We start from the raw sequence: 27,739 nt of genomic DNA, 5'->3' as shown, positions 1-27,739 counted from the left end.
AAGTTTGAATATAAGTTATAATCTTATCTAATAAATTATTTAAACGTATCATTTTATTATAAAAAACAAATAATAAAATAAAATATATAAATACAAGAGGATAGTGACATGCATTTATCAGTTTCGTGATCAAAATAGGGAGTGGGAAATTGGAGATAAGCGAAAAAAGGCAGATGAGACGATGCATGAAACAGTGCAATAGCATCTTAATCATCTATATGGGACATGTAATGAGATAGATGATGAAATGATTTGAGCCGATAAGGGCTTTAAAAAAGAAGCAGAAATGTTAGGACGGACGTACATGCATGTGAATCACTGCTATTGCATATCTGACAATCGATTCTCAGAATTAAAAGCTCAGAAATTTAGTAGGCGTGAAACTCACAGCAGCTTTTGTTGGTACACTATCAGTACATACTGCATATATATTTAACCTCCTAAACTGTTGTACCCATCAGCAAATATTGTTTCGTTTCTCATATAGAGCATCAACATTTTACTGCAGTGAACGTAACACATTTCCAACCTAAAGGAATAAGTCGATGATAAGAAAACGAAACAGGGTAACTGGAACCATCCAATGAGTAGCTCCCATCCTCCTTATAATCCTAAGCCATCTCAGAACTGTTACCATGGCTCTTCAAGCTATAAACTATAGCCATACAACCAACAGCTCTGTCATTATTATCATGGATTTTAGGGCCACCATGGATTCTAGTATGGTTTCCAACCATAGTACCTTTCCCAACAAATGTTCTATCAAAGATCTAGCTCTTATAGCATGCCCCAAATAACCGGTTAAATGTTCAAACAGGACGAACGCAGTATCTCATGTTAAGGGGTAAACTTTTAAAATTTTAAGAGATACCGAACTTATAAAATTTTATAGATGAAAACATATTATTAATAGAAAATATAAAAAAATCTAAAATATATGATAATTTAAAATTTCTAAGAGAGCGACTACCCGCAACCCCTTCCTAGCCCATCCTTGTACATAATGATAAAAAAATCATTTCTTTATTTTATTTTTATTTTTTTCTTTCTATTTTTTCACTCAATCAACCAAAATTCTAAGATTACTTTGTGATCTCTACTTGGGTGAGACTAGTCAATAAATGAGGTGATTATTCATATATCATTAATAAAAAATGATAGCTGATAAATTTAAGATCTCTACATTATAGCCTGAATCAGTGCATCTTGCATGTTTTTATTACGAAAATTCAAATTACAATTTATTTTGTATCGTTTATACAACTTGGTGTTGTATCAGTTCATATGTGTAAAGATAAATGCTTTCCAAGTACAACAGAAAATGCAATTAGCTTCGAGAATTGGATTTTCGAAGGTTTGAAAAACTGCAAGTCGTGCATAGAAGACGATAAAAGCGAAACATCTCAACCTCGAAACTGGAAAATTAGAATCCCAAACAGGGAACTTTCACTTAAGGAATAGCAAGAAAGCAAGCTAATCTCAACAAAAACATTTAACTGCAGACTACTCCTATTTTTATCCAAGCCAGTGGATATGAACCCAGGAAAGAGCAAATGCACAACAGGAAACATAGCCACTTGAACACCCCGCCCTATATTTCTCAAGTATTAAAAAAGGGCAGCATGGGGAAGAATCAGTTTGGAAGAACCATAAGCTACTAATATTTTATCAAAAATAATTGACCAGTACAGCACAAATATACCAAGGCTCCAAATAAAAAGACACAATGACAGCTTTACCCCAATCTTAAACTTTTAATTGGTAGTTATGTTGTGCAATAGTCTAATTTAAGATTAATTTAAGAGGATTCTAACCTAAAATGTTATCATGTTCAATTTTAAAAAATTGTGAAATTTATAATATTTACGGCTGCTATCAAAAAGTTGTATTGCGAGGGGTTGGGAGTTTATAACTGAAAATGTTATGAAAAATGTAACATGTTCGATTGCAACTTGTCTAATCTAAAAAGTTACTTTATCCCATATAAAAAACTATACTCTTGAATTTTTTTTTAACTATGGCAGATTTCTATATTTTTTATCTTATATTAATAAATTGTATTTTAGAATTTCATATCTTAATGTGTATTTTTAAGCCCTCATTTTTATTTTTTAATTTAACTTTAATATAATAGAATAATACCTATACTGTTAAGTTAGTATTAGTTGTTTTCTTCTATTTAGGGGTGTAAACGAGCCGAGTCGAGCTCGAGTATTGCTGAGCTCTACTCGACTCGAAAATTCTGAAATGGAGCACGACTCGACTCGAAAACTCACGAGCTTAAAATTTTTAAACTCGCTCAAACTCGAAATCCTGAACTAAAACTCGTGAGCACCTCGAAAATGCTCAAAATGAAAAAAAAAATCTTAAACTTAACTAGATTAAAGCCTCAAAATCAAACATGAACCTTAAATACATGAAAGTTTTACTGTGTTTTTTTAAAAAAAATCAACACATAAATGTTAATATTATTAATAATTTGTTTTTCTAAAAAATAAAATCTTAATATATTATATTTTTAAGCTGCTCACAACTTTTCGAGTCGAGCATCAAGTAGCTCGTTTCGGATCGTTAAGAATTCGAGTCGAGTCCGTTCAATCCAAGTATTTATCGAGCCTTGATCGAGTCGATCTCGAGTAGCCCGCGATCAGTCTCATTTACAGCCCTAGTTCTATTCAGTCATATCATCAAAAAGATATAAATAAGCGATTTCAATGATTATGATATTATTGTTATCTTTAGAGGTCCAAGATTTAATACCAAACATACAATATTATGAACGTTCAATTCAAATAATTGAGAGTTTTTGAATAGATGTTAACTTATGTTTATCTCAAATTAATTAAAAAATTAAAAAATATTTATTTATTTTTATTAGAATATTAAATATCAACGTCAGAAAAATATGAAGAAAAGGAAAAAAAAGATGAAATCGACATTTCAATGATAAAACCATATGATCCCTAACTCGACAAATTTAATCAAATTAACTAAATGTTTTTTTTATAAAATAAACCCTTAAATGACAAGTTTATGAGTGGGCATGTTGAAGCCTACCCAAGTGAGAGAGAATTTTAGAGCAAAACTAAGGTATGAGAGAGGAAGAGGGAGCTTTGGTAGGGCAATAGGGTTGCCATCAGGCGTGTACTGCGAGTTCACGCCACAGGCCACACCTCCAAAGCCCTTTGTCTCCACATGCCTTTTCTTTTCGGTCTTTCAATTTCACCATATATACCACTTGAAGCACCCCCCCCCCCCCCAAAAAAAAAAACTCTTCCACCCCAACTCCTCTCTCTTCCTCAAATCTCTCTCTTTTAACCTCCACGAGTTTCAGAGAGAAAACAATGGCTATCAGCAAGAAATCTAACAAGCTGCCTCAAACAGCAGTGATCAAGCAAATCCTGAGGAGATGTTCCAGCTTGGGAAAGAAGCAAAGCTATGATGAACAAGGTCTCCCTTTGGATGTCCCAAAGGGTCATTTCGTTGTATATGTTGGTCCAAACCGGAGCAGATACATTGTTCCCATCTCTTTCTTGACCCGACCCGAGTTCCAAACCTTGCTTCATCAAGCTGAGGAAGAATTTGGGTTCCATCACGACATGGGCCTCACCATTCCTTGTGATGAAGCTGTTTTCCAGTCTCTAACATCCATGCTCAGATGATTCAACTGCTTACAATTGTTTAGGGTTATTGAAAAAAAAACCTTCGTTGGGAGAAGATGAAGCTGCTCCATTGCTTCTCTCATTACATTTTTCTCCTCTCCCTTTTTATTTTTTGCTTGAGTTGTTATGTATAACTCTGACCCAAAAACCCATGAAATATTATTTAATTTATCTGGGTTTTTTAGATTTCTAAATCTGAGGAAGTTTGAAAATTTTCCTCACTGAGGTGAAGTACCAATGTAGCCTATGAGAGAACCGTTTAATTTTCTTTCTACTTTAATTTCTTCTGCATCGTTGTTCTCAGTAGGCGCACGTTCACTAGTTTTCAAGGCTTTGTCTCTTAGCTTTTCATTTTTTTAATGGTTCTGGTTAACTCGACGGTTGAGCCGTTAACGACTGTTATCAACCAGACAGCTCATCGGAATGTTTTGGCAGAGATGAAGGTAAAACATTCATCAACAAAAACAAAACCCAGCCAAGTAAAAACCCTTGAGAATATGAAAACAAAGGTCAAAGGGTTAAAAAAGCAATGGGTAACTTTGGTTTTGTAAGCTGTAAACTCTGGTTGAAACACCAGATGCTGGTGGTTGTTTTTTTCCCTATTGCAGTAGTACATTTGTAAGGGAAAGAAGCTAAAAAGTAGTTTCCAATTTTGCATTGGTCATTTCCAACTTACAATGAGCTCTTTTCCCCAACATATTGCAGGCATTGGAGTCCGTGAATTATTTTTTTCACCCATTCCATCAAAACTTCACGCTTTTGTTTTTTAAACAGATCACACTTTGAATCTGATGTTTTCCTTTTAGACTAGAAAAATGTTCATGCAAATTGATCCAGGCCCCCACAAACAGGATAATCTAGTGTATATGGAGATGATGATCACCTCAAAGTTAAATTTCTTCAAGTTTATAAAGTTAAAATTGAATCAGAAAATGAGAAAAAAAACTCTAATCCGTGCAATGGGAGCATGATGGGATTAGAATCTTTATGAAGATCATGCTTTTAGGGCTCCCCATTAAACTGCACTCCATGGTTGGCGGTCCATTTCTAATCTATTTTATTTGTTGGACCACACATCCATCCCAAATAAATATAAAATTATTACCGTACTGACCGGACACTACCACCCTTACGTGGCAAATTGCCTTTTTGGCTTTGCTTATTTATAGAGCACAAGGTTCTTAATCTTGAAGTCGTGATCGAATTTCACGGAGGGTATTTTATAATTCGGAGGTCTTCTACGAAGTTGCTCTCAACCTGATGTTGGAGGCAGCCTACTATCTTACCTCTCTTACCCGTTACATATGGGAATAAGGAACAATCATTTTATTTGTAAAAAAATGGGTTTAAACCAAGTTGGGGATTTCCTTATTTAAACCAATAGGTTCAATTTATCCCATGTTGAATAATATTTAATAAATTATAAAAATCATTCATAATTAATGGTTACTTCCCAATATTCAACAACAAAAAATAATTCTAAAATAATTTTTAGTAGTTTGATCTTTATTGTTGTAGTTTGTTTATTGATACAGTTAGATCTTTTCGATTTTTTTATATATATATTAAGTTAAAAGTGATTACAAAATACTATCTGTCGTAAGTACTCTCAACCATTTGACAATAAAAGTAATTATAAAATATTATCTGTCGTAAGTACTCTCAACCATTTGACAATAAACGTTCAATCACCTTCTAGGAATAACATTTTTATTGTATGGTCTATGTATGACATAAATGACTAGTTTTTAATATTAATAGTTATATAAAATATCATAATTATGTGTTTAATTTTTATTTATAATTATAAACATTTATTATAATTTTAAATATTTCATATTTTTCAATAAGACGAGCCATCTCGGTTAGCATAAAACAAATTAAATCAAAGATCGCGCAGTCGTTGTAAGATATAAACCACTTTGCTGAATATTGTAAAAATTAATACAATTTATTAAATAATTTTTAATTCAGAATTAATCATTATCTTTATCCCAAAACTTCTCAAATTTTACCTCTCGAGCATTGAGAAAGACATTTTAAATAGTTTTCTTTTTCTTTTTCTTGAGTTTAGTAATCTTGAATATTGAAAAAGCGTTTCATATTAAATAATAACAATTTAACAAAATCCTTAAAAAGATTAAGTTGGTTGATTTTTGTTTTGGTACACAAATTTTAAGGGTGACTCCCAGTTCAGGGCATATCTAAAATCCAATTGAAATTTACATAAAACTTTACAAATTACTCACCAAGAGTGATGATAGAATTCGAACTTAGTCTTACAAACATAAATTCTTAAATCTCAATCATTTATGTCAACACTTGCTATCTTGGTTGATATTTGTTCATTTGTTTCTTTCAAAATCTGCTTCAGAAAACAATAAAATAAAGAAAACCTTGACAGTACATTTTTTTTACCATTGCCGTTGTTTTACTCAAAGCCACACGACCTTGCTTTGTCTATACATAAACCAAGGTTTAACATTAATTAAGATTTCTCGACAACATAAACCAGATTTACGGTGTCAAGTTTCAAAGTTGGGATTTACAGGTTAGCTACTTGATCACCCACTTTCTTAATTAATTCTACTCATTCAACACAATTTCAGCCTCGTTCTCCTCCATCTTTTTTTTCTTTACGTTAATTGAATTACATTAATAAACCTTATAATCTTGACTAGCCATGGGTTTAACTCTAAATTTAAAATGGTTTTCAGTATTCTTAGCTAAAACATCAACAAATAATATAATAATGAGGGGCCAACCTTGAATCAAATTCATGAAATTAATACAAGGTTGAATCAAATGTAGTCTTTTGTCTTTCATTTATGTTATATTTCTGGAAACGTAATTCAAAATATTATATCCTTATAGCTATAATTCCGAATGTTATGATCATATTTGAAGGGAGTCTTTTGTAAAGGAAATGTTCTGACCGATCGAAAAATACCCGATAAGACCTTCATAAGATAAATTTTTTCATTTTACTCCCTCCCTCTCTTCTTTATATATTAAAAAAAACAATTACCCATTAATCATTGTATCACCATTGATCATGATTCTTTATTTAAATTGAAAGGAATGAACCACCAATGACCAACATAATTCATTTATTTCAATTAACAATTAATGTGATAAGTGTGAAGAATATCTCAAACCAAAAAAAATAGTCATAATAAATCCTCAAGAACCATCCTTAAAAGTCATCATGAATTTTCAGAAATCATTTCATAACCAATCAGAACGGATACCTTTTTTATTTCTCTCTCGTTACTATTACAAATTATATAATTTTATAACATTAGCTTCAATATAATGTTAATCTTAATTAATTAGTACGTAAGTGTGCAACCCGCTAATACTATGGGTACTCATGAGACGAGTCCTGTTTGATACAAGGTCATGTATGATATTAATGCCATATAATCTTGATTAAAATTTATTTAGAATATATCTCAAAATTTGACAAAACATACTTATATTTGTTAATGATTTAAGTATATTTAAATTTGTTCATATTTTATTTAAATTTTCAATGTTATTTTTATTTAATATTTAATAAATTTATATATATAATCTTATATAACTGGAAAAAAAAGGTAGATCAAACTCCAACCTTAATTATTGGAATACAAGCTCAACCTATATTCTAAATTGACCTAAAACTTTTTGTTCGCACTCATTTTTCAAGTTTAATGTTTTATTCAAATTCTTTTAAAGATTTGAGTACTGACGGTTCATGAAATATTTTTTAGGGTTAGCACGTATATATTAATAATATAAACTTTTTATATGAAATAGGTAAAAATAAAATTCTAGGATAGACATCAATAATAAAATAGATAATTAATATAAAGAAATTCGGATTTCGGTGCCTATTCTAAACAAATCTTGCATCCGCCACTGAAGATTGATAGTCCAAACCTCGAAAAGATCTAGAAAATATTTATATCAAGATGATAATAATTATAAATATGAAATCAATAATGCTAAGTTTGAATGCCACTCGTTAGAAGAGTTCGACCATAAACTCTACTAGGTTTCCCCAAAAATAATTCAGTCACAATAACATAATATACATGGATAGAATACTATTATATTATATAAAATTCTTTAATTTTATACAAATTTAGAATCATTGAATAAATGAAAATATATTACTTAAACTAACAGTAAGAAAAGAGAAAATATTCACTGAACAAAAACGAGTAGTTAATCTCAACCTAGTTTCACTCATTCAATGATTTTAAATCTATGTAAAACTAAAAGAATTTTACACAGTATAAATGGATCATAACCCATATTATAAGAATATTGGTTAAGCTAAAAATAGAAAGGGTTTATGGATTATAATTACTAGCTAGGACTCAACGTGACTGCATCAATTCAAATGGTTACAATGTCGCATTAGATTCAAATATTCTGGATGATTGAAAAGCATTATGTTTTTTCACATGCTAAATGTTGATATACACAAATTAATCACCTTTAAACTGCATGCATGGATTAACTACTATACAAACTTACAAGAAAAACAGTGTTTGAAACAAACAAAAAGAAAAAAAAAGATTTCAATCGTTATATATATATATATGGAGTGAATATAAGGTAGTATATGTTGAAAAACTCTCAACTTTTGACATTGCACGTTTATACCCTTGCATACACGGTGTTTAAACCTGAAGTCTCAAAGGATAACATCAAATCTCCTAACCATTGAGATCGCTTGATTCGTGCAAGATTTCAATGGTATTATATGAAAATTTTTATGTATAAATAAACCCCTACACCCTATATATATTACCTCACAAGATTATGTATGATATTCTAACCTTTATTTTGCTTTCATATTGCTATTTGGGTGCAGGCAAGAGATTGATTTTAATGGTTGAAACGAAACTTTCATTTCCAATCTGATCTATGACCCTACGTACTATCAAATCAAAAACCATTTAAAGGCAAAGTTTTTGTCATTAAAAAGACTATGTAAATGGAAATGGAAAATTTGAATACCATTCTAGAAGATGAGGACCAAATTGTAGTAAAAGATAAGATCTTTTTCCAAAATGTGAACTTTTAATTTTGCGGGGAAAAAAATCTGAATTATTGAAGGAGGAGAACCATAAATGTATGTACGTAATAGGTATTCATCTTCTGGCCGCCACAATATTGTTTAGTGTAGGCTGCTCCACTCAATTTTGTTATTACACAGCTTTTGAATTGTCTTTCTATGAAGTGCTTTTCAAAATTTTCGAAGTCAGGATTTTCAAGGAAAGCTCCCTTTATGTTGGGAGGTTGGCTGTGCCGTAGGGTATACTCATGTCGGGGGTTCAAAAACATGTTGGTGTTTATTATATATATATATATATTGGAATGATTTTTTATATATCAATCTTTCTATTTTGAGTTATGGCCACCGATCATATTATAAATTATTGTTTGATGAGTAAAAATATACCGTTAAAATTATATTTTTGTTTTTTTTTAGTGAATATATTCTTATTTCATATTGTTAATCTAAATCATCTATTTTTACTTATCTAACAATCTTAAATCTGTGTAAAATTAAAAAAATGCATTGTATATATATTCCTTTATATATGGATGTAGAGGAAGGAGATATGGATGGAGAAATAAGGGTTTAAAAATCCCTGTTCCTTTTCAAATAATAAACCAAGTTTTCTATTAAATTTTTTAATTAACGAAATTTATCTTTAATTATTGTTGTGTTAAATTCATCCTTAAATTTATTAATATAAAAATTATGATTTAATAAATGTTTTTGATTGATTTTTTATAGAAAATTTTTAATTCTTGATGAATCCTTGAGGAAAAAGTTGCCAAAAAATGATTAATACATGGTTTTAGTATTATAGAGCAGAGTAAAGCAATCATTATTTGACAATGAACATTCATACCCTCATATATATAATGCTCGAATCTAGGACCCCAAAGGATAACAATAACTTTTAACTAATAAGATCGTTTGATTAATGTCATGTATATGTATTGAATACTTGTTTATCAAAAGAAAACATAAAATACATAAATAATTATGCAAAAATTAAACGTCTGAGAAGAGGTTTAGAAATATTAGATATAATTGATGGCAATGGTTCAGCCGTGTAAGAGGTTCAAAATTACCTAATTTAATATATTTGATTTGTCGATTCGTCAACTCGTATAAAAGTAATTGAGTATTTTTTTAAAATATTTAAATTTTCAGGTCCGGTACCTAACTCACTAATTTTCATGGGTCATGGGTTGTAATTTTCAGTCTGTTGAATCCACGGGTACCCGATTCTTTATTTTTTATTATTTTATATTAGGTTTTCATTATCGATTCTAAAATTATTTAGTTTAAATACTCTTAATTATTAAACAAGAAACGTTCATACCTTTGGTGTTTGTGGTACTCTAATCAGAGACCTCAAGAGATAACAACAAGTCCTTTAATCATCGAGGTTGTTTGATTCGTGCTTAAATTCTAAATTCTTAAATTTTATGTTTGAATTATATAATTTGAAATTCCAAATTCTATGTGTGAATTATGTATTATGAACTTTTTAAAAAGTTTATGTTTTTCATGTGATTTTTTCATAAGAGTAATATACATTAAAAAGCTAAAAATACATATATAAATTGAATACTCATGACCCAAAAATATATGTATCTAAGTTTGCAAATATTCAACTTACGAGTACTTTTTATTATTAATCTAGGGTGATTACAAGATAGTATTTGTTCTAAAAATTCTCTACCATTGAACAATGAAAGTACAAAAATTTTTACAGTCTCTGGTGCTCGAATTTAGAACCTCCTGAGATAATAATCATTCCCCTAACCACTAAAATAAATTGGTTCGTACTAATATTTAAATTTAATGGGCGAGATATGAATCAGTATCCTAAAAGTCTAAATATTTAATATTTGAAATATCTAAAATAATAGGGGTATCCAATTATGAACACCTTATTCAATGGGAGCTGAGTTCAAAAGACAAAAGGTTTGAGAGCTGAAGTGTGAGCCCAAGAGGAACAAAATCTGCACTGCAATTTGCAAGCCAATCAATATGAACATCTGCTTCTCCCATCAAACCCAATAGCACAGTAAATGGACCTAAAACCCAACCCCATTTAACCTAATCTGTCAAAACCCTCCATTTTCATTCCGCTTTAAGTAGTTATCTACTATGCATTCCATGTATATGTATAATTAAAATTTTTATTTCAAATTTTAAATTATATACAATAATATATATGATTAGATAATTGGTTTAGTGTAAAGATTTAGCATCTCATGTCACTAAATTAATTGACATTTGATTAACTATCTTACTTAATTGTTTGATGATAGAAATATTATCTTACTATGGTTATATCACACAATCAAAACTAGGTGCAGTATCCAACCAATAATAAATTCTAGACTCACTGTGCAAGCTCACTGAAATCATACAGTTGAGAACAAAAAGTCAAATTATTTTCTGCTTTTGGAATGCTTGAAATGAATAAATATATTAAGAGTAGACGGCTCAGTGAAACTGCCACGTACAGTAATAATATTAAAAATATTTCACTTGCGCAAATAACAAAGGGAATTCAAATGAAGGTTAAAATGAAAAACCTTATACATTCATTACTTACAAAATCACCGATCACTTCACAATAACGAATATGGGGTTTCCAAACTTTGGTTCCTCCACTTATTAGTATGTCTAGAGGCCACTTAATGACCATTCTTCCCTTTGGAGGAAAAGAATCTGCTAATGCCTCGAGATTGTTTCTCCGGTATTGGCGTGGAAGAGCAAGATGAGGAACTCGATATAGTAGACCGGAGATTTGAATTGTATGAGTTGACCGGTGATCTCAAAAGGTTTGCTTCAGTTTCAGAAGGGCTGCATGGCGTGTTAAATGATGACTCCATGGGCGACTCTGGACCCGACCTGCTTGCATTGCCGGAACCAGCAGTGTCTATCTCTGCCTGATTTAAATCATGCAAGTTCACGTTGCTGGTAGTGGTTTCATCCTCGCAGAAACCTTCGACATTTGGGGTCCTCTCGTTGTATCCCTTCCTTTCTGTCTGAGAACGGAGAGAATTCAATTGCTTGCCAAGAAGGAATATGGTTTCTTGACACTCGGCTAGTTTCTTAGCTGCATCTGCTAACTCGTTCTCCTGTGATCAACAGAAATAATCTTAAGTCGGACAGCAAGCAAGAATCGGGACGAGCAATGTGGAAGTACAAATGACCATACAGATAACATACGACTTTCCGTTATCATATTCAACACCAACTTTAGTAGCATAGCAAATCTGTTCTACGCTCCTTGTTGGAATGACAGTTAACTTATATGTAAAATCAAATATAGCCTTACCTGCTTGCTCTTGATGTCGGCATCTGCTGCTGAAGAACAGGCAGAACAGTTCTCATTCCTAAGAATCATGGAAAACAATTATGCTAGAAATAATTATATATGTAAACACACTAGCTTATAAAATCACACAACAATTAGTTGATAAACGGTTCTACATGGTATGAAATGAGTTTGATGCTTACCTTTGCAGATGCTCTTCAAGTTCCTTGCATTTGGCCAAAGCATCATGTTGGCTTTTCTTTTCATCTTGAAGCTCATTTTCAAGAGTATCTATTTTTGCACGGAGAAGGTTCACCTCAGTATCTAACTCCTCTGCCCGAGTTTCAAGTGATCTATAAGACTCCGCCATGCATTTCAGCTGTGTCTCGGCCAAGCTGTTTGATTTCTGAGCAGACACCAATTGAGATTTAGCTTCTGTTAGAAGCAGTTCTGTTTCATGTAATTTAGACTTGGTCATCTCCAGGTTTTCAGTACATTGAGAAAAATCCATTACCAAGCTTTCTTTCTCCAACTTCAAATCCTTGAACTCTTCCGATGAGAATTTGCTCAATGTTTTCGATTCAAAATCTGAGATCAGGTGTCCATCATTGGGAACCTCCGGATTGGAAGTTGGACTTGAAATATGGGCACAGCTGTTTTGATATATTCCTCCCGATGAACCTTTTTGAGTAACTTTATTTTCTGGTAAAGCCACCTTATCTATGCAATCAGGACTACTTATTTCCACTTCATTACCCTTGAAGCCAAGGACATTGAACCTTAGTTCACTGGCCTTTTCTAAAACAGAAGAAAGATTGAAAACAAAATCTTCCAAACTTATATTGCTGAATAAGGCCTTATTGTAGGTGACAGAGAACTCACTGATTTTTTGGCTTAGTTCATTGCCATCAAAAGATATATCATCAACTGCCCTTGCTTCATCTCCCAGGAACAATACAAAGTCATGAATCTGAGATATCGCAGCTGATAATTCTTGACTTAAAGTTTGCACACTTTCTGAAGTTAACTTGTCACCTGGAGAGAGAGCAATTTCCTTCTCTGCAGTCAAGCTACCATCTTCAGGATAAACTTGCCCATTGCATGTGCCATCAGAACCGTGTGATTTGTCAGAGACACTATTTACAGAGTGCTGGCTCAGGCTGCCATTTATATCTTGCACAACGCATTTGATCTCCTCCAGAATTTTCTGCAGATCAGCATCATTAGATATTGATTCAAGCACCATAGAAAGCCTTGTTCGAAGCTTCATAACCAGCAATTTGTCTGCATCAGATTCAGGATACACTACGGACGAATCCATTTTAGACAATACATGATTTTCTGAGGGAGATAGATCATGCTGCTTTTCAGAAGCACCACCATTAATGGTTTCAATTATCTTATTATCATTGCAGCCTGAAATGCTGACAGCACCAAGTGCAGTTGTGTCAATTGAAGAACAAGCCAACTTCTCCATCTCAAGAAAGTCATCCATAAGGTCCAACTGCTTTGAATTTTCAGTTTTGTAGGTACTCTTTTCCTTTTTGAATTGAGGAAGCTCGGAGACTAAAGCTGTTGCCCATGATTCGGCACAACTTCTGTCGTCATCGTTTCCATCTTCAGATACAGAAGTAACACTTGGTGGAGTGCTAGCATTTTGACTCGGGTAAACTTCTGCAGGAATCTGAACAATTGCTTTCGAGTGACTTCTTTGTTGGTTGCTGACGGCAAGTTGTGCTTCTAAACTCTGAAGCTTGCTGGATGTCTTAGCACACAGACTCCTGGAAGCTAGTAGTTCACTGTTACGCTTTGCCAAAGCTTCTTTCAGCATCTTTGTTTCTTCTTCCATTGCAAATAAATGTTCGGTCAGAAACTCGTTCTCTTTATGGAATCTCTGCACATTGTCAAGAGAAAAGTCGCTCACAGGGGACATGTGTGGAGTGGAAGGCCGGAAAGGAGATCTCTTTAATCGTGTATCTCCATAATCACGTCCTAAACTCTCAACCTCTAGCTTCATTTGGGCGAGTGCAGCTGGACCTGGCAACTTTTTCCGCACAAGGCCGCGCAATCTTTGGCATTCTGCTTCTAGCTTTGCTATCTTTTTGACACCCTCCATATGCTGCTTGTTAGCTGATTCTGCAGTCCTCATGCTCATGTTCTTTTCTTCGTTACGGATATCTATCTCTTTGGAAACAACATGGAGTTCATACTTCAGCGAATTAATTTCCCTTTCACATGAATCAATGCTACCCTTCAGACGCTCGATCTGAGCCTCAGCTTGTGATTTTTCTTCACTAATCTTGATCAGCATGTTAGAACATTCTTGCAAAGACCTTGAAATTGCAGTGTTTTCAGCTTCGGCCTTGAGGAGCTCTTGGTCTAAATTAGCTAACTTAGCTTCAAGCTCAAGCTTAATCTTTTCACATTGCTTGTTTTTGCTAACTACCACATCTTGCAACTTCTGCTCATGTTCTTCCTTCAGATTTCGGATTTGCCGCATGCATTCTTTAAGAGCACCATCCAAATGTGATGCCCTATCTTCAGCAGTGAGCTTCAAAAGCGTGACCGATTCCGAGTGATTTTTCAATGCCAAGGCCTCGGCTTCAGCCTTTTCCCACCCTACACCGAACCGACAGCAAAAATTAAATGGGTGACCTTTTAGTTTTTCATTAGCCTTTGCAGGTATGAGCATAGACTAACCTGAGATAGCTTCTTCAGCAACTTTAGTGTGCTGATTCACCAGGTCTTCCTTGGCAGAAATCTCTGTATTGGCCGCATCGAGCTTTTCATTCAAGTCCTTAATCTCTTCCTCCAATGACTGAACTTGTTCCTCGTATGTTTTCACTTGATTCTCCAAACCGGTGAGATGTGAATACAATTCAACAGAAATTTGAACGTACTTTGGTTTTTTGTGGGCATCCTGTTCAACAAATAATATCCACGATAAGGTATCAAATAAAATAGCTCAACATATGTACTTTGAAATGAAAATCCAGAATGAAAAGTGTACCTCATCGCCTATAGGTGTTGCTGAAGCCAAATTGGCAGCAGCCTCATCCACCACAACAGCAGCAGCTACGACAGCAGAAGCAGCCTTATTAGTTTTATCAGATGATTTTTTCTTCCAAGGCCAATGGCGATCCATCACTTAAATCCCCTTTATTTCCTAGATCAAGAAGATTATACAATATGTTAAAAAGAAAAAGAAAAAACAACATAGTAAAGCAACTACATCTTAAACACCAAGTTAAGCAATTTTATGGAGAAACAGTATCTGGTTGATTAACAGCTAATGGCATCCAAAATGGGTCTTGAAAACACACTGATTCAGGAAAATAAGCTAAACATCCTTAAGGACTTTAGAAAAGCCCCTAAAGACCGATGCTAAGTCTTAGAAATTCATAATTAAGGAGAAACTTCAAAAAAGAAAAATTAGGGAGCTGTTCTGTAGATATATGATACAAGAAGTTGACAACCGATCATGAAATTAGGTTAGTAATCGTCTCTTATTTGATTGTCACAAAGAACTCTAAGAAACAAGTATTTTTTTCCTTATCAGTTCAACATTTCCCTTTTTTTTCCGCTCTGGCTTAGATCGTCAGTGAACTAGAATTCATATTGACCAAGTGAAGTACTAACACAGCTCTAAGAAATCGATATATTATTTTCTTTCAGCCTACATTTCCTCGGCCACCAAACAGAATAATGTGGAGGAAGAAAAAAAAACTAGCAAACTTGAACAAGCAGTAATATCGTAAGTGTTTTTAAGTATTTCAATTCAATCGGATTAGATAGCATTTTGAAGCCAACCAAGCGGATCAATGGCTCCACTTCAAATCCATAAGATCTAATCAAAGAGCTAAAGTTCTTAGAATCAAAAGCTCATTTCATATGAATTATACCGGAGATAGATTTCGATTGAAAATGTAAAAGCAAAAAAAAATGAGTGGGTGAAAAGGAATTTACTCGGGAAACAGAGCTAGAGAATGATAACCGGAAGAAATCTGGAAACAGGAAACCTCACCGACAAAACAGATGAGAAAAACAATTTATAAAAAAATCATTGATAGAAAGAAAACATTTTACTACGCATAAAAGCCAGACACCTTTCATCGGATTATAAAAAGAAGAAAACAGAAACAATGTGCAGAAATGGAAGCAAAGTCGGAATCTATTTCCATTTTCACTCTCTTCGACCTTACATTCACAACCAACATTGACGCTATAAAAAATCAACGAAACAAATGAAGAAAAAAACACGTTATTGCATAAGCTTGACTAACCTCCAGAAATGTAGCTTTGTAAAGGGAGTTGGATTCAGAACAGGAAAATTATGTTAGATTCAAAGATTAAGATCCAAAATTCCAGTGTTTTTCTCTTTTAATCGTGAATATTAGAGGTTTTGAGAAAAGATAAAGAAATGGTGATGGCAATGGCTGGCGGTGGAGGAAAAGGAGGAGGAAGTGGTGGAGAAGTGGGCAAGCTGTAAAATATTCTGCTGGAATTCGGTGTCACTTAAAAAAGGCTACTCCTTTGCAAAAATTTCTCAGACCAATCACCTTTTAATATACTTCGATTTCGTACATTAACGTCAGTTTTTATTTATTTTTTCCCCAGACTATGTATATTTTTTTAAAGAATATAAAATAACGTAATTTCCTTTCGGGGTCACTAATTTTATAAAGATCTAATTTAAAATTAAATGTTCAAATTATATTTAAATTTAATTTTAGGTGTTTAATTTTTTTTATTAAAAATAGGTGTTTAATATTTTTACCGTTACACTTTTAGATGTCTAGAATGTTAACATTATTAAATTCGACTGGTTAAGTAACACGTGTCAGACATATGAAATTTTAAATTTTTTAATTAAAATTTATAAATTTTAAAGCTTGATACGTGTCATTTAACGACCAAATTTAACGGAAAATGCCTAAAAGTTTAACGTCGAAAATGTTAGACACTTTTTTTTAACGAAAAATTCTTTAGGCACCTAAATTTTAGGCATAGTTTAAACATTTTTACATTAAGCCTTTTATAAAACATATCTCTTATTTAAAACATTAAAAGTATATAATACTCTAATTTGGTATTTGTGTATAGTTTTAAAAAAAATTCTAATTTTTTATTTAATTTAATTTATAATTTGTTTTTAATCTTTTATTCATGTAGTATTTTGAGGTGATGTCATGAGACAATATTAAAACAATACCTCATTAAAAAGATTATAAAAGTGAAAAATTATCAAATTTATAATTAGGATAAAAAAAAGTTTAAAAATTATAAAATATACAGATTACACATTTTTTTGGATAATAATAGCCAATTTTATAATACTTCAATAAAAATTTGTATATATTATCACGTTTTTGTTATTTTATATATAAAAACTTTGGAACCGTGTTTCATTTGGTTGCATACTACTAAATTTAATTTGACCAGAATTGTTACGAATGGGACGAAATTGCCATCTAAAAAAGTAGAGGATGACAAGAATGGCCTGTACTCATAAACATAAATTTTCTTATAAAATTACTGATACAAGAAAAAAAAGAATGCAATTATGATTGAATATGATATCTCGCTTTCATATTAATAACTGTATATTGAATATTCCCGTGATTAAAGGAAGTATTATTTTTTATGTCTTGAGTTTATATACATTATTTAAGAACGATTATAAATATATATTACCTCATAATTATAACATATTATTAAAAAATAGTTTTACCATAAAATTAAATGATATTTAGTAATGGTTGGGTTATTGTGTATGTCATTAGGGCTGAGCAACGAAACCGAAAAAACCGAAAAACCGACACGAACCGAGTAAAATGGTTCGGTTCGGTTCGGTTTGACCTTATACGGTTCGGTTTTCGGGTTAGTTTAATTATTCAAATCTTCTAATTCGGTTCGGTTAGGGTTTTCCATATGGAATCCATTTATTCCATTTGAACCAAATAAGAAATTGGGTCAGTCCAGCCTGCTACTCACTTGGACATTTACCCTTACGGCCTTACCCATAAGCGATATTGATGTAATAAAAAAACCTAAATAACTCGGCCCTCACTCTTCTCCACTCTTCTCCAGCCCCTCGACCCTCACTCTGCCGTTCTTGTCTTCTTGATTCTGCACTATCCCCAGTCTCGACAGAGCTTCAAATCTTCAACTGCAACGATTCGACAAAGCTTTATCTCTTTCCCTTCATCTTGGCATCTTGAACGTGATTTCATAAGGTAAATAACTCGAACATATTTTTGGTCTGTTAATTTTGGGGCGTGAATTTAGAGTTTTTTTTTGTGGGTTTCAAAGTTTGTAGGTCGTAATATTTGTTTTCCCCGCTTCTATCCTTGTTAATTCTACTTATTCGAGTTTGTATTGCTTCGATCTTTACTATTTTTTTATCTTGCTTTTTGCATATCAATTGTGATTTTTCGTATGAAATCAAAATGTTATTTTCATTGGTTGAAGAACTATGCTAAATCATGGTTACACCTTTACTCTCTCTCATGCTTGGATCTGTTTTCCTTTCTTTATTTTTAACTACCCTTGTTAGATCAGTGTGATTGAGCGTTCTGATGAGATTCAAGTGTGCTTACCTTTCTATTACCTTGTGATGGTCTTGGCTTGATCATGTACTCAACCTAATATTTGTTCGTTAGCTATGTGCTATAATAATGAAACTTTGACATCTCCCACAACACCATTGTGTCTTGGATAGTGACTCAACACCGGAAATAATAGTTTAAAACTGTCATTGCGTGGTGTTTGTCTAAGATTTTATAGGATAAAAATGTCGCAATCTTTAGTTGGCAAGCATTCTCGACTACATATTAAAAGCCTCAGGTCTACCCGGGTTATGGTGTGCTTTTCTTTTCCCTTTTGATTCAAGTGGCTATATATCTGTCACAGATGCATTCAATTTCAAAGAGTTTCTTAAGTTTTGAATTCCGAAAGCTTATTTATTGCATTTCAATTTTAAACTTTCATGCTTATTCACCATAGTTCTTCAATTATCCATCTATTCTATGCTCATTTTCTTGAGGTATTCATGTCCTTCACATATGTCCTGGATATGATATGATAGTATTATTCTTCATATACATGAAAGATTTTAGAAAATATGAAAATTAAAACTTAGTGTAGGAAACAAATTTCCAGGAAAGTTAACCCGGTTTAAAATAGAATTCCACATCTAGTGACCACAAAATTAACTTTACATGAAACAAAATCAGGGGGCCAAGGGTTGTTTTGGTATTTAAGTAGGTCTATCAGTTATCAATCCTTTTCATATTAATAATATTTTCTTCAAACCAAATAAAAAAGCACCAGCTGGATTGATAAAGAGATGTTGCTAGATGTGGTACTACCATTTCCCAGTCCTTATGCAACCTAGTCTCATTCCCGCTTATCTCAATTTGATCTCTAAGTCAAACTTCTTGTAGCTTAATGAACCCAGTGACACATGCCATGTTAAGTCCTTACAAAGAATGTGGATAATTTAAGAAAAAAAAATGCTAAAACTGATATTGAATTTAATTGTTTCAAACATGAAGCGAAAAGTCACGGGTTTATTCTATCAGATTGGGGGCCACAGATAGAAATGTAAAACCCACTTCTTTAAATTGCTCACTTACCAGTCCCATGATTACAAATTTATTAATAATTCACATAATTTAATTAAAAAAATATTACTTATATTTATCCTTTTAAATAATATCATTTAACTCATTATTAATATATAATTGTATAAAATTGCTTTACATTAAATCTAAATAGAATATTAATAACTAAACTTATGCTTTTCTTTTTTTAAGATAACAAACCACAACCGAATTGTTAACATAACTCATCCATTTGCTTATCTCATAATTCATGTTTTGATTCAACTTCCTCTATTTGCTTCAACTTTCTCATTCTTCAATATTTTCTTGTCATTGTAAACTGTTTTTTTTCCTTCAGAAATGAAGTCTTCATCATCTAATGCTACTCCTATGTTTTGTGCTGATGCTGAGATTCCTTGTGATACTACTGTCAAAACTGATCAATCAGTTGCAGCTTCTTCAAGCATCCCATCGAATCTTCAGCAGCCTTTAAAAAAAACAGGAGGCAAGTTAGGTACTACAAGTTCTATAGTTTGGGAACATTTTACAAAATTACCTTGTGTAGTTGGAGATATTCCACAATGTAGCTGTAATTATTGTGGAAAACCCCTTAAATGTCCAACTAAAAGTGGAACTAGTGTCATGCATAATCATATGAAACGTTGTCCTAAGTACCCATTTAACAAGGTAGATGAAAAGCAACAGAATTTGTGTTTTAAATCAGAGGAGGATGGGCAGCAAAGTTCAGGTTCAGTTATTTGGAAATTCGACCAAACACAATGCAGAAAATATTGTGCTAGGATGATTATCATGGATGAATTGCCTTTTAGAGTTGTTGAGCATGAGGGATTTTGAGATTTTTGCAATATGATGCAGCCTAGATTCCAAGTTCCCTCTAGGTTCACTATAACAAAGGATTGCATGGAAATTTACTTGGAAGAAAAAGATAAACTTTTTAAGTATTTTAAGAGTTTCAATCAAAGGGTTTCTCTCACTACTGACATATGGACTTCTAGGCAAAACCTTAGTTATTTGTGTCTCACTGTTCATTTTGTTGATGATGAATGGAAATTACATAAACGAATCTTAAATTTTACACCCATTCCAAGTCATTCGGGTGATGTGATAGGGAAATGCATTGAAAACACTTGCTTGAGTGGGGAATAGATAAGGTGCTCACAATCACAGTAGATAATGCTAGCTCCAATGATGTTGCGATCAAGTATATAAAAAAAGGCTAAACAATTGGAAACATAGCATTTTAGGGAGTGATTACCTTCACATGAGGTGTTGTGCACACATATTAAATCTAATTGTCAGGGAAGGTTTGAAAGATTTGGATGACTCGATTTTTAGAATTCGTTCGGCTGTTAGATATGTTAGTTCATCACCAGCTAGGATGCAAAGGTTTAAGTTGTGTGTTGAGCAAGAAAAAATTGAGAGCAAGGGTTTAGTTTGCTTGGATGTTGAAACTAGATGGAATTCAACATTTTTAATGCTAGATACTGCCGTGAAATTCGAAACAGCTTTTGACAGGTTGGGAGAGCATGATTTTAAATATAGAGATGAGCTTTCAAGTTCAAAAATGAAGGGTCTACCTACCGACTTAGATTGGGAGCATGCTCGTGCTTTATTGCCATTTTAAGAGCCTTTTATGATGCTACATTGAAGCTGTCCGGTTCTTCATATGTCACTAGCAATTATTATTTTCATGTTGTGTTTGGCATTGGAATGAGAATTAATGATAAGCTAAATGATTCAAACTCAAGCATAAAACTTATGGCTTCAAATATGAGGGAAAAATATCACAAGTATTGGGGGAATGTGAAAAATCTTAATCCATTCTTATTCATTTCTATGATTTTAGATCCTAGACATAAGATGGATTATGTAATCTTTGTGATTGAAGAAGTTTACGATGCTGAAAAATCTGAGCAGTTGAGTGAAATTGTAAAACAAACTTTAAGTGAGTTGTTTGATCATTATAGTTTGTTAAGTGGTAAATCCCAAGAGGAACCAAATGTTGCTTCTCAATCTAATGTCTCTAGGGTTGAAAATGATGAGATGCTTGATTTGTTTGTTTATTCCAAGACCAAGTACAAAAGGAAGAGGGCTGAAAGTGTGTTTAGTGAAGGTAAATCTGAACTTGAAAGGTATTTGGAGGACAAAGTAGAACCTGATGTTAAGAAATTTGATTTGCTTGATTGGTGGAAGAACAAAAGTCAGACCTATCCCATAATTTCTGTAATGGCTCGAGATATATTGGCAATTCCTGTATCTACAGTGGCTTCAGAATCTGCTTTCAGCACTGGAGGTCGTGTTCTTGACTCATTTCGGAGTTCTTTAACTCCAAAAATTGTTGAGTGTCTCATTTGTGCACAAAATTGGCTGAGAGCATCACCTGTAACAATCCAAAAAGAGGAACAAATTGAAGAAATGGAGAACATTGAGAGTGGTAAGTAATAATTATATAAACACTTGTAAAAATATTTTCTGACTCATTTCTGTAAATATTCTTACTTCTAAATATTGTTTTTGACTTTTAATAGGTTTCGAAGATTTAAGGCTAAATGAAACAATGATGACCATTGATGATTGATCGAAGATGGAACACTTACAAAGGTAATTTCTATGATTTAATTTTATAAAGCTTATGACATGATAATATTTGAAATCAAACCGATTGAAAGTTCTATGATTTAATGTTATAAAGCTTATGACATGATAATATTTAAATATTGTTTCTGTTTGTGATATTAAAATATTGTTTTGATAATATATTAAATATTAGTTTAAATTTAAATATATTTCAATTGAAATGTAATTCTGATTTAAATTTTGCATGATAATCTTATCCGTATAATATAGATTGAAGGTTGGGTGATGAAGAGCTGACTGTAAAGTTAAACTTGAAGGCTGAAAAGTTTTCAGCATCTGCAAATGAAAAGCTAGAGGCTGCTGGTTGTTCTATCATGAATGGATGATTATAGTTTCAAACAATTAACTTTGATAGTTGAATTACACTTTGATTTGGTTGTTTAATTTGTTGTGTGAACCGAATTGCGAACAATATGTAGATTATAGTTTTTGTATGGATTATATATGTGGAATGTGGATCATCCATAGCAATGTGGATTATAGTTTTTGTTGGATTATATACGTGTTTACTAAGATTATATATGTGGATTATGTGTTTTCAGCATCTGCAAAGTAATTTTTTTTTGAATTTATAGGTTCGAGTGAAATTTTCATTGAAAATCAAAACAGGCAATGATATTTTTCAAGTATGTCTAATAATGTATTCGGTTTATGGAAAACCGTTTTACCGAACCGAACCGAATCAAAAAACGGTTTCGGTTTTTCGGTTTTTTAACCATTCGGTTTCGGTTTCGGTTTAAATTTTGAAAAACCGTTTATTTCGGTTCGGTTCAATTTTTGGTAAAAAACCGAACCGAATACACCCCTATATGTCATTACCCAATTGAATAATTTGTTCATTTAAGTTGAAAGATTTGAGATAAAATTAAAAATACTTTTTATTTGTTTAGAGAGATTAATCGATTAATGTTGTTGCTTATGATTTGAGAATTAATTATCGGACTTTTTTGTTTTATTTTTATATTTTTTTCTTATCTTTATCAATTTCATTGTATAAATTTATTTTTTTTAATGACGTTTCCTAATATTTTATAAAAATTATTATTTTTTACTCAGGTAGCATGTCTTTATAATGCGCTTTTATCTTTCTTTTACAAGTTATTTTCTAAGATTAGACTTTTTATATTGACTATTACTTGGATATATTATTGATTTATTCAACTTTAAATTGTATTGTTGACTCTCTCATTCTGATAAGTGGTTATAATTATTTTATGTATATTGTGTTTGAATTGTGATAAAATTAATTAATAATATTTTTAGTATTTATTTAATGAACAAGTTACTATTATTATTTTTTAAAATTATTTTATTTAATTGTTTTTTTAAATAATTTATTAGACTTTACATTTAATATAGCAATGAATTAAAAAATAATCTTGCAACCAACGAGAGTTGGTTCAAGTGGTAAACATTTGATATCACTTAAGCAAGTCTTGAGTTTGAATATTTGTTTATGTAGAAAATTTTTGTTGGGAGACTCACCTACCAAAATTAGGTGTGTGACACCAGTCGGTTCGAATTAATTAAAGCAAAGCTTTGAAAATGGGGAGTGTAACCAAAACAAAATGTCTCGCAACCTTTAACGTAAATAATTTATGCAATAACTGGGAAGTACGACGGGACACGGTTGCCATTTCGTTTTCTCCCTTTTTAGCTGTTTTTGATACCAAATCGCCCTCAAAAGATTTTAACCGAAACAGTGAAAATGAAAGTTACGTAGGATCGTAAACAGTTACATGCAAATCTGGGTTCTTTTTGGATATATTTACTTTTACCTTATCACACCACACTATGATCTAATTACTGTGAATACCCATGCGGTTTAATAATAAATTCAATCTTCTGTGATAAAATAAATAAATAAACTGAATCTTCAATTCAGAAATGCAAATTAAAATAGAAAAATAATATTAATCATAATTATTTTGATTACGATTAATTAGGTAAAAAAATCAATTCATTCAATCTCTTCAAAATAAGGATCATCACCTAAATTTTTTTATTTATCCATTTCGTTTATATATCAAATTTTAAAAAAAATCGTGCAAATAAGAAAATCCTTTTGGATTAGACTTATTTTCAGATAGATGAAATATGATTGGTTTGTTAGAATTTGAATTAAGAAAATAGGATTGAAAAAGAAAAGAAGTGATTATAATGTTTAATTATTTTGGACAAAATGGAGTGGTTGAAGAATAGATTCAAATAATTATTGTCATTCATCCGATCTCGCATTTATTTTACATTTCACGGCTACGATTCTGTCTCACATAATTTATTATGTCTATTTTTTTTATTTGTATGTGTGAATATAAGATAATATATATTCAAAGATTATCAATCATTTGACATTGAAACATCTTTACACACGTGATGCTCGAACATAAAATCTCATGAAATAACAACAATTTTTTAATTATTAAGATCACTTGATTCGTGCTTAAACGAAAAGAAACTATTCTTTCTAATTTTATAATATCATTAACTTGTCCAAAATTTATAGTGTGACTATTTTAGTATAACAAAACTTATTTCAATTTTTCTTAAAAGTACTATTTTCAACATAAAAAATAATATCAGCATTATGGACTAGGAAGAGAGTTTCATTTTAAAATTCACTTTAGTATGTTAAATGAAATGTTTAAAAATTTATTTATATAATTAGTTAATTACATGTAAAATTAGAAGAATAAAATTATTTCAAATTAAAATACAAGAACTAAATCCTAAGATTGAGCATAACAAAGGGACCAAAACCATAGTTTGACCCATTATTTTCCGCTACTAACTTTTCCTTTTTCCCTTAGGCCTTAGTTGGCTAGTGGCTGTAGTAATAAATTCTTATAAAAAAAATACTATTAGAGGAGAAAATGCCATGTCATGGTGACTCGACAGTCCAACAAATTACAGGCGAGGTAGGGTGGAATTTATGGCGCGTGCTGCACACGGTGTATGAGTCACTATATATTCCCATGTACTTAATTTTAGGTTTCAGATGACATCTTCGTTTCCAATAGTTGGATTCATAAGCAAAGCAACTCAATTTAGCTTTAATGGTAAAAGCCTACGAAATCGGATTATTAAGTAATATGTCATCATTATAAATTGAATTATGACGCATTATTATTATCATTTGATTTTAAAGCAATCAATATATACTTATGTATCAAACCTTATATATTTGTGTTTTAAGAATAAAAAATAAAATCGACAATTTATAAAATAAGTGGTTAAAAGTTTTCTGTTACATCTTTTTTTTTCTCTTTTAAATTATGGGTTTTGTAACCCCTAGACCCGGCCTATGCGTTTCGACTAAGTCTAGTGGATCACAAAGACATTTTCCAAAACCATTATCCAATCAATGTAAAATCACATTATTCATGACATGAAATTATAATAAATTATACTATTAAAACTCAACCTTAAATATAAAACCAATCAGTAATAAATTAATTTAAAACATATCTTAAAAATCAAAACCACGATAACTGAATAGTAATAGTAAAAGTATCATCATTATAAAATCCAATACTTTAAAATAGGTCCATGTCACCAGAATAAAGTCAACTTGCAAGATTAAAATATTACAATCAGATATACTTCAAGAGATATGTTGATCCTCCAAGTGCTCGAACCGAGGTATCTAACCAACAATATCTGAAAGGGGAAAAACATTTTCGAAAGGTGAGCTAGGCTCAGTATGTCCCAACATTACCATAAAATCACAATAGGTACAATAAACAAATCATAGTCCAGTAAATCTCACAAATTCGTAAAAGAGTTTAACTTTTGAAAATCATAGTTTAAACCCTTTTCTAGTACACCATCAGTAGTTCCCAAAATTATTTTCCATATAGCTTACTTTATGCACATAGCAAAAAGAAAGCCGACTTAAGGATAGGCTATGAAGCTTGTATCCTTAAGCCCAAGTCAATAAGTCCATATAGCTTACCCTAAGCACACAACAAAGGAAAGCCGACCTAATGAAACATCTTGGGGCCCTCAAGAGTCACATTAGGCCCGTTTATTAGCTTGATCAGAGCTATACAATTGTAGTTCAATCCATCCCAAAATCAATATCCATATACCAGTCATCAAAGTCCATAAATCATCAACAATAAATCGGTGTACCAACAATAATAAACCATAGATTTCAATGTATCATATTTCAAAACATATAAAACCATTATGTAGTAAACAGGAACACACCTCGATAATGGGTTCATATAGTAGATCTACTGATTGCTGGTTTCACCACGCTCTGTTACAGTTTTCGAATGGGTGAATACTGGTATGCGTGGTTTAACTGATCTAGAAGAGCTGGGTCGAGTTGTCAAACGATCCGGAGAGTCTCTTGTACCTTCAAACAATAATAATTAATCAGCCCCAAATCTTACTTAATTGTTCAAAGCTAAAATTCTTAAGTATATACGCATTTTTCGGGTTTGACTATCATTTTGGGGTATTTCGAGTCTGAATTTGGCCAAACGTATTGTGGAATCAGGACGTCGAAAAACATAAAGTATGACTTTTCAAAAATTCAGATTCTTGGTCAAAGTCAAAGTCAACCACTTTGACCGTCAATTTGGAGGCCTTCGGGTTCGAATTTGACAAAACGGACTTCGGAAACGGATTCGGGACGTCGAAAACTATCAGAATAGGTATACTCGGAAAAGCTTTACGGTCGTTTAAGGGTCGGTCAAAGCCAATTTAAGTTTTGGTCAAAGGAAGTCAACGGTCAACGATCAACGGTCGGGTCGGGTCGGTTCGAACCGGTCAAACCGGTCAGAACCGGTTAAAAACCGCTCAAACCGGTTTCCAGCCCTCCACTCTCCCTGCGGCGGCGCGTAAGGCGCGTGAGGCCTCCTCCGGGGGTCTAAAAATTCGAAAAAATTTCTAAAAATTATTTTGAACGATTTCGAGATACTTACAAAGATCGGTTCAAATTTTTGAACGGCGGAGAGCTCGATTTCAACTCGGCCGAATCTTTGACTGCTCCACCTCCTCACGCGCCGCCGTCGACGACGAACAAGGTTGATACCGGCGGACTCGAAACGACACAAGGAACACGATGGTGCAGGAGGTGTCATAAACGGAGCAACGATCGGCGGTGAATTTAAGATTTTCTCAGTAATAGAGCTAATAAAAATGTCAAGACTTTGACTGTAAATTCCCGACGTTTGGCAGTGTTTCGCTTCAATTAAATTGAAGAGTTTGTTCCTCGCTCGATGATGAACACAACGGTGGTTTCAAAACGACGATCGAAATTCGGACGGCGTCTGGATCGGGGTCGGAAACGGACGTAGGGGAAAGGGAATTTGGGGTGGTGGTTTTCTATTTTTAAACAAAAACCACCCACGCATATAACATATATAACCAAAATTTACCTAATTTTATTGGGTAAATTCAGGGCTTAGTCCCTGAATTTTTTTTAACTCTAAAACAAGCTCTAAATTTT

General features: G+C 32.3%; 2 protein-coding genes across 2 annotated transcripts; one reads left to right on the top strand and one right to left on the bottom strand.

Moving 5' to 3' along the window:
• The first annotated feature begins 3,279 nt into the window (after positions 1–3,279).
• LOC120182992 (auxin-responsive protein SAUR50-like) lies at positions 3,280–3,913 on the top strand. Its single transcript, XM_039187802.1, has one exon. It carries the CDS (start codon positions 3,345–3,347, stop codon positions 3,660–3,662), a length of 318 nt encoding a protein of 105 aa, XP_039043733.1. The 5' UTR covers positions 3,280–3,344; the 3' UTR covers positions 3,663–3,913.
• Positions 3,914–11,302: 7,389 nt separating this feature from the next.
• Positions 11,303–15,198, bottom strand: LOC120183687 (filament-like plant protein 4). The gene is made up of 5 exons (XM_039188348.1): positions 15,027–15,198; positions 14,717–14,936; positions 12,220–14,635; positions 12,038–12,095; positions 11,303–11,837 (listed from the first exon to the last, which is right to left on the bottom strand). Exons 1-5 carry the CDS (start codon positions 15,159–15,161, stop codon positions 11,391–11,393), a joined length of 3,276 nt encoding a protein of 1,091 aa, XP_039044279.1. The 5' UTR covers positions 15,162–15,198; the 3' UTR covers positions 11,303–11,390.
• Between the last annotated feature and the right edge of the window lie 12,541 nt (positions 15,199–27,739).

This window comes from Hibiscus syriacus, unplaced genomic scaffold, assembly GCF_006381635.1.
Source record: "Hibiscus syriacus cultivar Baekdansim isolate YM2019G1 unplaced genomic scaffold, ASM638163v2 tig00003725_pilon, whole genome shotgun sequence".
Taxonomy (NCBI): domain Eukaryota; kingdom Viridiplantae; phylum Streptophyta; class Magnoliopsida; order Malvales; family Malvaceae; genus Hibiscus; species Hibiscus syriacus.
This window is presented reverse-complemented; position numbering and strand designations above follow the sequence as displayed.

Bases quoted from the DNA above. Each gene is read 5' to 3' on its own strand.
- LOC120182992 (XM_039187802.1), top strand. From the start codon at position 3,345: ATGGCTATCAGCAAGAAATCTAACAAGCTGCCTCAAACAGCAGTGATC.
- LOC120183687 (XM_039188348.1), bottom strand. From the start codon at position 15,161: ATGGATCGCCATTGGCCTTGGAAGAAAAAATCATCTGATAAAACTAAT. The intron at 14,636-14,716 runs GTTAGTCTATGC...GGTTCGGTGTAG, and splicing joins TGCTGAAGAAGCTATCTCAG to GGTGGGAAAAGGCTGAAGCC. The intron at 11,838-12,037 runs GTAAGGCTATAT...TGTTGATCACAG, and splicing joins CCGACATCAAGAGCAAGCAG to GAGAACGAGTTAGCAGATGC.